General features: G+C 41.7%; 1 protein-coding gene across 1 annotated transcript in view; it reads left to right on the forward strand.

Annotated features, from left to right (window-relative positions):
* Positions 1–12,422, forward strand: part of LOC110071367 (cytochrome P450 2K4-like) — a 29,915-nt gene that overhangs the window by 3,597 nt on the left and 13,896 nt on the right. The window contains exons 2-3 of the mRNA XM_078386795.1: positions 2,854–2,996; positions 3,302–3,462. Of these exons, the coding sequence (XP_078242921.1) occupies positions 2,854–2,996; positions 3,302–3,462 (304 nt within the window). The remainder of the gene's footprint in view (positions 1–2,853; positions 2,997–3,301; positions 3,463–12,422) is intronic.

Below are 12,422 nucleotides of genomic sequence, written 5' to 3' on the forward strand. Positions count from 1 at the left end.
CTCCTGCAAATCTCTCCCAGTCAGTTACTGGCTTTCATTTTTATTTCCCCTTTTGCACAGAGTCCAGAGGAGGAAGTGAGTTTAAAAAGATTTGCAAAGTGTTCTGAAGAGCAGGATTAACAGAAGTGAGAGAGGAGACATTCATACAACCCTCCTTTCTTTACATTTCAAAGCAGGAAATGTCACTTTCTTGGCTTAAACCTTCTTTCACCCACAAAGGAAGGGGAAAGGTTGTCTCCTGGGCAACATATTCATATTGGTTTTGTTGTGGCAGTGGGTGCAACTAGAGATTCACTAATATCCCTTAAAAAATTAAAGGATACAAGCGTAGTGATCTTGAGGTGGCCACAGCACACCAAAACCTGACCCCTTTGCAAAGGAAGTAAATCAACAGCAATGTTCACATGTGCTGAAATGATAATGAATGAAGTGATACATCATTGGTATACAGTGGTGCCTCGTATAACGAGCGCCCCGTTTAACGATGAATCCGCATAACGAAGGGTTTTTCGTGATTGCTTTTGCGATCGCATTGCGATGTTGCCTATGGGGAAAAATCGCTTTCCGATTTTTCCCCATAGGCCCCATTTTCCCCCAGCTAAGCAGCGGGAGCCTCCGAAGGATTGCTCCCGCCGCTCAGCTGGGGGAAAATGCTGGCAGTATCCTCAGAAGGACCCTTCCAAAGGGTCCTTCCGAGGCCACCGCCGGGATTCCCCTTTGGAGCACGGAAAGGCATCCGGATCCCTCCCACCCTGCCCCCGCCGCCGGGATCCGCCCCACGGCCGGCTACCCCAGCCATTGTCGGACTCTGGGGAGTCCGGCCATGGCTGGGGTAGCCGGCCGTGGCGCGGATCCAAGTGGCAGGGGCAGGGTGGGAGGGATCCGGATGCCTTTCATGCATCCCGGGCTTGGATCTGACCTGCAGCTGGCTCCCCCAGCCATGGTCGGACTCTCGGGAGTCCAACCATGACTGGGGCAGCCGGCCTCGGGGCGGATCCAAGCGGTGGTGGCGGTGGCAGGGTGGGAGGGATCCGGATAGCTTTCAGGCATCCCGATCTTGGATCCGCCCTGCAGCCGGCTATCCCAGCCATGGCCGGACTCTCAGGAATCCGACCATGGCTGGGGTAGCTGGTCGCGGCGTGGATCCAAGCGGCGGGGGCAGGGTGGGAGGGATCAGGATGCCTTTCAGGCATCCTGGGCTTGGATCCGCCCTGCGGCCGGCTACCCCAGCCATGGCCGGACTCTCAGGAGTCCGACCATGGCTGGGGTAGCCGGTCGTGGCGTGGATCCAAGCGGCGGGGGCAGGGTGGGAGGGATCAGGATGCCTTTCAGGCATCCTGGGCTTGGATCCACCCCGCGGCCGGCTAACCCAGCCATGGTCGGACTCCCGAGAGTCCGACCATGGCTGGGGGAGCCGGCCGCGGCCCGGATCCCGGCGGCGGGGGAAGGGTAGGAGGGATCCAGATACCTTTCAGTGCTCCGAAGGGGAATCCCGGTGGTGGCCTCGGAAGGACCCTTCAGAAAGGTCCTTCCGAGGCCACCGCAGGCATTTCCCCCAGCTGAGCGGGAGCTCCTGCCGCTGAGCTGGGGGGAAATGCCGGCATGGCCCCATTTTCGGCCAGCTGATCGGCAGTTCCAAAATGGCCACCGGCTGTGTTGCCTCGCTTAGAGGCACCGAAAATGGCCGCCCCTATGGAGGATTTCCGCTTAGCGGTGAGTTTTGTCCCCATAGGAACGCATTAAACAGAGTTTAATGCGTTTCTATGGGGTTTTTTGCCCCACATAGCGACGAATCCATATAGCGATGATTTTTTTGGAACGGATTATCGTCGCTATGCGGGGCACCAATGTAATTTAAAACCACCCTCCCAGCAAGGAGGAAATAAACCAATTGCCAGGTCAACTGAATCAATGTTAGTTTTGAGTCATGTGAATGGAAAAAAATTGGAAGAATCCAAATAATTTCCAGAATGGTATAACTGGGGTTCTTTTGGCATGTGTAAAACCGTAGGTGAACCTTTGATTGATAGATGGAACAAATCTGTGCTCTCATAATTTGCTTCATTCAGCCAAGTCCTCCAATCTTCTACAGTACTAAAGACATCACCTTCCTATCTGTTCTTCTCACTACAACTGCAGGGTGGATGGTTTTCATTTGGAGCTAACTAGAAACTTTGCCTTGCCTGTGTCCTCAAGGTATCATTGCTTCTCATGGTGATGCAGAGGTTTTCTGTGACCACATTGCGGGACCATGGAATGACTAAGAGATCCATAGAAGACAAAATTGTTTCTCCCTTCCTTAGTTCCAACATTGTCTTCCTAACTGCTCCAAGGCATACTACTTGTCTAAATTCAGTTCTAATGTCCTCCATTGTCTCTCCTGCTAACTGTAGAGCATTTAATTATGCTTAATCTAATCATCTCAGCTTCTCTACTACCTTCTAAAATTAATCCCATTTCCTACCATCTAACATCAAAGTTATCATTTGTTGCTTGTAAAATCTCTGAGACCTGTTTGAGGCACAGCTGATCTGATCCTTAATCCTCCTCATGGCTCATCCAACTTAGAATAGCTTCCTTCCCATTCAGGTGTGAGCCTTCGTTTCCTCTCCAGGACAATTGGGTATTTGCATATCAGAGCCCCCATTTACAATACTCCAGGCCTGTAAGGCTGCAGCTAACTTGATTTCTTTGACATGCTCATTCTTTAAACTCTTTCTTTGAACTCTTATCTTCCCATGGGAATCAAATTCTAGCTAGAATACATCTTGATTCAGAAATTGAGGAAACAGAGTATTAAATCAGTATACATTATGCCTTATTTTTCTGCACTTTTTCTCCTCAAGGTATCAGTTTTTCTCATGGTGAGAACTGGAAAGTGATGCGGCGGTTTGCCATAACCACATTGCGGGACTATGGAATGGGCAAGAGATCCATAGAATACAAAATTGTTGAGGAGTGCAATGTCTTGATAAAGACGTTTGAATCTTACGAAGGTGGGTGGGGTGATATTTCATTTTTTAAGGTTTTTCTCTGGAAATAGTGTGTTTATGTCTCTAGAGTGTTTATACACCCAAAGACATCCTGTGTAACATTTCTTTTCAGTATTCAGTATTCCTTAGCTTCAAAACACAAAAATACTGAGGAGTGGAGTTTTATTTTCTAATGTACATTAACATCCACATGTATACACTGACATTGGTGTCTTCAGGCATTTAAAAGGACATTTACATCTGATAAATTTTGCATTTCAGAGTTTCATTTATAGAAATATCATTCTTTCATATATTTTTTTGTGCAGGTAAGCCTTTTGAGACCACTACAATTATGAATGCAGCTGTTGCCAATATTATTGGGTCCATTCTACTTGGCAAGCGATTGAAATATGAAGATTCTACATTTCAACGACTACTACAGTTAATTAATGAAAATGTCCATCTCCTTGGAAGTCCCTCAGTCATGGTAATTGAACTACTTTTTCTTGGAAAGTATTTCCATTCAATCTGGGTTGATGTTCTTGTTTAGGATTCACTGAAAAATACAGAATTTGAAAACTGGTCTTCACGCTTACTCATTATATTAGGAAACATGGACCATACTGAAAACTGTCCCTGTACTCCTAAGTTGCAGCAGTGGCAAGAGATGCTTTTGCAAGTGGCTTTTCTTTTCTTGCCCTCTCTCTTTTCTTGTTTAGTGCCGTAGATGCAGTCTTATCTGACCTGACCTGACCAGGCAACCATCATCCATTCCTTGCTCACCTGGCATCTTGATTAATGCAAAGAACTATACACGTGGCATCCTTTGAAGAGTGCCAGAAGCTTCCGTTTCTTCAAAATACAGCAGCTAACGTACTGACTGCTGCATAGTATCAACATCATCTGACCCTGAGCTACCTGTCCTGGCTGTCAGTTGTTTTTTTAGGTCCAACTAAGGGTGTTTTTTAAAAAATGAAAAAAAAAACCTTTACAGCCCAGAAAGACTTGATCCCATAAAAGAGAGTGTTGTTGTTTTCTCATTTTAAGTGTGCCTTACAATGAGTCCTCATCAACTCTCCCTGCAACATTCTGAAACAGATTCAGGGGATTATTAGACAGAAAAAAATTTCTTGGTGTTTGTGCTGCAGTTTTTGCTGTTCATTTCACTGCTTTTTCCATGAATTACTCCTAATCATGACTACAGCTAGCATTTTTCCACAGGTATTTGACACATTTTGTTCAGCTAGCAGATTTAATGTCATCATCTCCACTTGGCCTGTGTTCTTTAGCTTTCTGGCTTATAGATCATTGTGGCCTTCACCCTTTGTGGCACCTACGTGTTGTGCCCTCACAAAGGCTCACGTTGCGTTTTCCTCTTGTTGCCACCAATGGATTACCTCAATCCACAATATAAATGACGTTTGTCAGGACACTTGTCTTGTGAATTCAAACAGAACTTATTTATTGAAGTGAATCAGATTTAATAATAACAGAAGTTCTTCAGATAATCATTGTACACAAGCAAATCATTAACAGTACTCTCAGTACATACTTTTCTCTTACAATATCATTGCCACCTTCTCTACCTATTTTCTTAACTAGTTTATTACTATGTATCTGTTCCGTCTCTCTCTCTCTAACTAAACTCTGACTCTGAGTCTGACTCCTCCCTAGACTGACTCAGGCTCCCTCTTTTAACCTCTTTCGACTCTGCCTCTCTACCACATTAGCATAGTACATGAATGACTTATTTTGCATAACAAGGGGTGAATGCTACATGCCTCCCCCCTTAAACATGTTTGTTTGGGGGGAAAACATGTTTTACATCACAAACAAACATGCATCATTGCATAAAACTCTCCTTACCCTCTGGCAGCATTCTGTAAGCAAAAACAATAGGCTATATAACAATCACAATATCTTAATACACTAAACACTCCAATGCAATTCAGTAATACAGTGGTGCCCTTCTAGACAATGTTAACTCGTTCCATTGAAATTGCTGTTTAGCGAAAACATCGTCTAGCGAAAAGCCTTTCCCATTGGAATGCATTGAAACCCTTTAACACGTTCCAATGGGGAAAATACCTCATCATCCTGCGAAGAATGCCCATAGGGAAGCCGCTTTGCGAACTGGCAATCAGCTGTTTTTAATCGTCGTGTTGCGAAAAAACGGTCCGCAAAGCACGGACCAAATCGTCATCCAGTGAAATTCCCCCATAGGAATCACTGTTTTGCAAAGCAAAATGGCCATCACAAAACATCGTCGTCATGCAGATTCGTCATTTTGAGAGGTAATTGTTTTGCAAGGTACCTCTGTATACTTTACCTTATCATTTATCCTTAATACATTTAACATTTCAAACTTACAGAAACATACCATAATCAGGAAACTTTTACATAGATAATTAACCAGTTAATCAATAGTCCATTCCAGTTTGTTTTAGAAGTCCTTCCGTCATTCTCCACATCTCAGTCCATCAATATTCAATTTTTCATCTCTATTCACAACCAGAACATTTATTATATATTACCAATTTTGTTTATCCTCCCATCAGTCATTTGGTTTTGGAGGCAAGGTACCAGCATCCACACTCTGAGTCCCTCTGATGCTATGGATTACAAAGTCCAAGTCTTGCATGATCCCACTTGGCACCGCACCTGTCCAAATCCAACGTTCGATGCATCTGTAAAGATGATGAACTCCCAGTTTCTTAATGAAGCCTGCTTTCTTTCTGGCTTGGGGCTTCACCTTCTCAGCTCGAGAAGGGGTAAGCAGTTGCCTCTCCTCCCCCCGAACATCTCTGGATGTGTTCTTCTCCTTGAAATGTCAGGACTTATGCCTTTCTCCTCACTCACCAATTCACCCACAGGTACTTTTATTGCAAGGTTTTCCATATGTAGGGAACCATAATCACTGGTCACTTTACGATTCTCAGGCGAATTTCCGTTTAGTACAATCTTAAATGATCGGTTTGTTTTAGATGCACTGAGCGTGTTATCTGATTCAATTTCTTCATTCATAGATAACTTAGGTAGGGGTTTGCCTTGCAAGGTTTTAAGGCAGCTTTTTCCAGCTGCAGAGCTAATAAACTCACTAGTGCTCCAGTTCTGCTGCAACAAATCTATAGGTTCCAAGCCTGCCACAAGCAATTTACTCCCCTCTATAGATCTTAGTCCCACTACTTGGTCCTCAGGACAGAATGCTCTTTCCTGGGTCTCACTCAAGCCTTTCTCCTTTCCAGGAGTACCACCCAAGCTTGGCTCTGCCACTTCTAAGGACTCCCCCCCATTAATTCCAAGGACAAATATCTGTTTGTGGGGTCCTCCACGAGGTGCCCTTAAACCCTCTCTTATAGGTCAGGTCTTTATCAGTTAGAGACCTCTCTGGGTGTTCAGGGGTCACTGGAATGGAACTCTCATTAGATGTTGTAATACAATCATTTGAAGTACTATTTTTCCTCTGCTCATCAATAAAGAAAGTATTATTAGGATTTTCCAATTTGCTCACCTCAGCCATCTCTGTTATCTCAGGGCCTTTCAAAAGAATAAGAGCAGCTTTAGCATGACTATTAAGCTGGCTGTCCAAGGAACTTTCTCTCTCCAGGCTTCCTTCTGCTACAGTATCCATTTCTACTGCAGTGGGTGATTCCTGGCCCCCTGGTGAGTGTGCTCCTGCAAAAGCACTCTTAACATGCTCTATCAAGTCCCAACTGATTAGAAAAGCAGCTGGTATTTTGTTCGAAATGGCCACTAGCCACTTTCCAGACCAATTCCTACAAGTTATTTGAACCTCTGCCACTTTCAACACAACAGTTTCCTTCCCAATTCCTTTTAGGGTCATAGTTCTGCCTGGAATTATGTAGTCCTGATCTATCAGGTCTGAATGTGCGATAGAAATTTGAGAACCTGTGTCCCTCAGAGCAATGTACTTCTTTTCACCCACTACTATCTCTTCACCAGCGTTTTTAACAAGAGTATTGTCATTTTTGATGTAATAACAATGGACTATAGGGGCTTCAGGTATCTCCTCAAGATCAGTAGACTTGGTTGACATGGAGACAGAACTACCATTGTTACAGCCTCCCTCAGTGGTTTCAACTGGTTTTAAATAGTACACTTTCTTGGTCTGATTATCATCTTTCCCATTTTAATTTTTGGTTTTAATACAATTGAATTGTAAATGCCCAGACTCACTGCATTTGTAACATTTGTAAGTCCTTCTCTCTGTGACATACACCCCATGTCCCTGTTTGTTTCTCTCAACTCAAGGGCCCACGCTGGCGACGTTCCTTCTTTCTCTCTCGCTGCCACCAGTGGATTTCTTTTATCCACAGTGTAAAGAACTTTACTCTGAGACTTGCCAACAACAGAACTTTTTTTATTAAAGGGTATAAAGGGGTAACTCAGAATCATAGAGGGTCTTTATTTATTTTCATTAGCTCACAATCATTGAAATATTGTATTTTATGTTCCACACTAGACCACTTCTTGTTTACTTATTTTCAATTTAACCAGTTTATATTTATTAGTAACAATTCTCTCTCTGTCTCTGACTATCTCTCTCTCCCTCAGCAAACCTCACTGCTTCTTCTCTCTAACCCTCCAACTGACTAACTGACAAACATCTGCCTCCACCTCTCCTGTCCTCTCATTGGCTTATGCACATGAGGTTCCTCTGTGATTGACAGGAGCGACTTGGGCATCCATCACACTCTCATACTGTGGAGATTTGTTAAACTTTTCCTCAGGGTTCATTTGGTTCTGAGAACTAGGCCATGCTAATTTAGGTGAAGTACTACTCTGGCCTTCTTTCCCTGATGCTTTGCTGAGGTGATTTTTATTAATGGGTTTCTTATTATTGTTCCAGTTCTGCTTCTTAAATTTTACCTCAGAGAACTTGTAGTCTCGAATCTCCCCAATGTAATCAGCTGTTTCACCTGCTTCTAATAGATTTTTAGGATTTTTAAACCAAATAACGCAATTCCCCAAGCAAAATAGAATAAAATTATTCTAACCCAATCACATTTTTCATCTGCTCTAGAGAAGTGACATTTTCATGTTCCATCCATTTGTCCAAACATTGCAGCAGTTTAGCCCCTAGCTGAGAATAAGATTCTTCAGGTTTTTTAGTAAAGGAATGAAATTTTCTTCTAAGGTGTTCTGCATTTATGCCAAATCTAGCATATACCATCTTTCTATGTGCCTCAAAATCTCTAGCCTGCTCAAAAGGCATCTGAGAATAAAGCTCAGCTAAATCCCCACTTATTTGTGATCTTAGCATTATCATCCTTTCATCATCCTTAATTTCAAAGTCCCAGCATGCCCTATCAAATGATATCAGGAAAGATTCAGGGCAATCTCCTTTCCTATATTGGGGAAATTTATTTAGGTCAATTTTTGAGAGATTTCCCTCACTAGCATTGTTGGCTATTGTTGTTGTTGTTTTGAGCAGCAATTTCCATGCTGATTTGTCTGGCAGCTTTTTCTCTCATTTCCATTTCCCGGAGTACTTGCTCCTTAGTTTTCTCTTCAGCTCTGGCTTTTTCCAATTCTAATTGGTTTTTCATAGCTAGATCCTCAGCTCTGGCTTTTTCTCTAATTTCTAATTCCTTCAATTTAAATTCTTATTGTAATTTCCATTTTTCAAAATCTAGGGAGCCCAGATCCCTTTGTCTCTCTGAGGCACTCTCATGAGTCTCCTCCTGTTCCACTGGAGCTAGAGGGTCTCCATTTCCCTCCACTTCCTGAGGTAAATCTTGTGCCTCTTGAGGATCAATTACCTCCATTACTGGCTTTTTACTTTTGGGTGGCATAAGTATGTACTTTTATTGATAAGAGCTGGTTTATATTGCTGAGTTAGTCATAGAAAATACTTTTTTACTGCTGTTTTCCTTTTCCCAGTATTTTTCTGGGGTACTATGTAGCTCTCAATCGGCAGCTGAAGATGGCTGCACCTTACCTGGCACCACATCAGCCACAATGTTTCTTGGTCTGAGACAACCTTCTTGCCTCCAGACACAAACAAATTCTATTTTCAAAGCCTTTGCTTTATATTTTCTTATCACCTCAGATCTGCTCTGACCCTGGCTTTAACTTTTTATCCACCAGCACCCTCCTCTCTCAGAGCCTTGGATTTTAAGCTAGCCACTGGGTCTCTCATATCCTGAGGTAAATAAACAGGAATTTTCCACTAGAGTCGTTCCCTATCTTTAGTCCCCCAGATCTGAGATCAGAAGCCCCACCACTAATCTTTTCAGCAAAAGCTCTAGCAGGTCACCTACTTCTTCACCACAGACCTCTGACTAAAAGGTACCCTTGACTCAAAGAAAATTCACTTTCAAGCTCTGGTTTTACTCTTACTTTTCTATTACAATATAATTGCCACCTTCTCTACCTATTTTCTTAACCAGTCTCATCACTCTGCATCAGTTTTCTTTCTCTCTCTCTCTCTCACTCACTCACTCACTCACTAACTAACCTCTGACTCTGATTCCCCCCTATACTGAATCAGGCACCCTCTTTTAACCTTTTTCAGATCCACCTCTCCACCACATTAGCATAGTACATAAATAATACATCTAGGGATACAAATTACAAAGAAGACAAGCACACTGTTGAAAGATAACTACATGAAATTGATGAAGGAGATACAGAACAACTTGGAGAAATGGGATAAATTACAACTATCGATGCTGGGAAGAATTGCGACGATCAAAATGAACATTTTGCCAAAAATTTTATTTTTATTCCAATCGATTCCTATCATACTAAAACAGTCCTTTTTTTAAAGAACTCAGCAAGATAATTATGAGATTCATATGGCAAGGCAAAAAACCAAGAATTAAAATTAAGGCAATGCAGAATGTTAAACAGAGGGGTGGCTTTGGTCTCCCGGACTGGGTTCTGTATTATAGAGCTTGTATCCTAGATTGGATAAGAGAATGGATAACCCTAGAAAACACTAGACTACTTAACTTGAAAGGCCACGACTTGCAATTAGGATGGCATGCTTATCGATGGAATAAAAAGGATAAAGAACAAAAGAACTTTAACTCACACATGATAAGAAGAGCCTTATTGGGAATGTGGAGAAAGATTATACAACAAATTTATTACAAAATACCTGCATGGGTGTCACCGATAGAGGCCTTTACAAAACCTAGACTTATGACAAAAGCAAATTTTTTAAGATATCAAGATTTATTTAAAAAGGATGGTGAATTAAGGTCTAAGGAAGAACTAGAGTCACAGAATGTATTTATAGATTGGTGGCCTAGAGCAGTGGTTCTTAACGTGGGCGGTAATGTCCCCCAGGGCGCGATTTCATTTTTCAGGGGGGCGGTAGAATGAAAAGGGGCGGCATGGGGGTGCTGGAGCAGAAGGGGGGCGGTAGGGGACGTTGGAGCAAGCCAAACCTGTGAAGATGGCTGCAGCCTTTTTACAATGTGCATGAATATATATTTTCCTCCAATCTTAATTTAGTTTCAGAGATTTCATCTTGAAATTTTTAGTTCCTGCATTGCGGTTTGTTTTTATGCCCTTTTTATATTTCTTTTTGCGTCTTAAAATTTGCTTGCAACTAAATCATTAAATGTTACTTTTTGGGGGCATTTCATTTTCTTGGAATTGAATTTTGTTTTCAGGGGTCATTGGATTTAAGTGTCATAAATAAATAAATAAATAAATAAATAAATAAATAAATAAATAAATAAATAAATAAATAAATAAATAAATAAATAAATAAATAAATAAATAAATAAATAAATAAATAAGATATCATCACCACGGGGAGGGGGGCGATGATAACTTCCTCAATGGCTCAAGGGGGCGTTTCTTTCAAAAAGGTTAAGAACCACTGGCCTAGAGCACAGTTAGAATCTAGATATGCAAAAGACAAAATAGAGGGTTTCTATTCAGAGCAAACGACTTTTGATAAGCTGCTGTTGGGCTCCAAAGAACAAATTGTTAGGAAAATGTATATGTTGGAATTTAAAATGCAGGATGAAATGGTTAAGGAATGTATGATAAAGTGGGCATAAAACATAGTGCATAATATTGATATTGATCAATGGCTGAAAATATGGCAAAGTAACATAAAATTTACAAAATCGGTTAACCTTAAAGAGAATATATATAAAATGTTTTATAGGTGGCACATGACCCCAGAAAAACTGTCAAAGATGTATACAGATGTATCAAATAAGTGTTGGAAATGTGAAACACAAGTGGGAAGTTATTATCATATGTGGTGGTCATGTGGAATAGCGAAAAAATACTGGAAAAGAGTACATGCTATGTTACAACAAATAATGCTCTGTAATGTGCCATTAACTCCAGAATTGTTTCTATTGAGTATGATACCTGATAACATAGATAAGTCAAAGCAACATATAGTTATGTACATTGTTACGGCAGCTAGAATTCTATATGCAAAAAATTGGAAAAGTCCGACGATACCGAAACAAGAAGACCTTATTGAAAAAATACGGGAAATAGCAGAAATGGACATTTTATCAGAAGTTATGAAGGACTACCCCCTACAAAAGGCAACAGAAAGATGGGACCTATTCAACAAATGGACCAAATTAACAGGCAATGTGTAAACAGCATATATTGAAATGAGATCTCAATCTAAAAGGCAGAAAAGAGAAAACAGAACAATTTAAAACTATGTTATGGCAATAAGTTCAGAATGGTTGTTAGCATGTTATGGTCTCTCCTCTTCCCCATAAATTCCTAAGTCCCCTTTTCCTTTTTGTCACCCCTTATGTTCAAAAATAAAAATTTTTAAAAAATAATAATAATACATGACTTATTTTGCATAACAAGGGGTGAACGCTACAATCACCTACATCCGTTCTCTGGGACAGTGTGCATGTGGGCATATCCTGACCACACTGAAGATGGTGGGGTGGTGATGGAGTATGATGGTTCAGCATTACTTCCTTCAATTTCATACTCCTAAAATTCACACCCTTTTATGTTTCTGAAGTAGATTTTATTAAAATATTAATTTCCCAGTTCAGCACTATTTCGCAATGCTGGCTGGCTCAATGGATGTTCAGAGAGAGAGCCCTCTGAGTATACAATACTCAGAAAGCACACATACACAGGTTCTTGCTTTCTTGCACATGCTGCCACCTTCACAGGCTTGTAGGTGGAGAGATGAATGAGAGGACACCCATCCTTCAGACACACATACATACATGGGGGGGGATCTCTCACTATCCCAACCAACTCTCTTTCTGTCTAATTTGAAGCACTAAATACAGTGGTGCCTCGCTTAACGAGCGCACCGTATAATGATGAAATCGCATAGCGATTAGGGTTTGGCAATCGCAAATGTGATCGCATACCGATGGCCCCTATGGGCGAAACTCGCATAGCGAAGATCGGTAAGCGTTTCGCTTACCGATCTTCGCTTTGCGACGCCTGACGATCAGC

This window comes from Pogona vitticeps, chromosome 1 (assembly GCF_051106095.1).
Source record: "Pogona vitticeps strain Pit_001003342236 chromosome 1, PviZW2.1, whole genome shotgun sequence".
Lineage (NCBI taxonomy): Eukaryota > Metazoa > Chordata > Lepidosauria > Squamata > Agamidae > Pogona > Pogona vitticeps.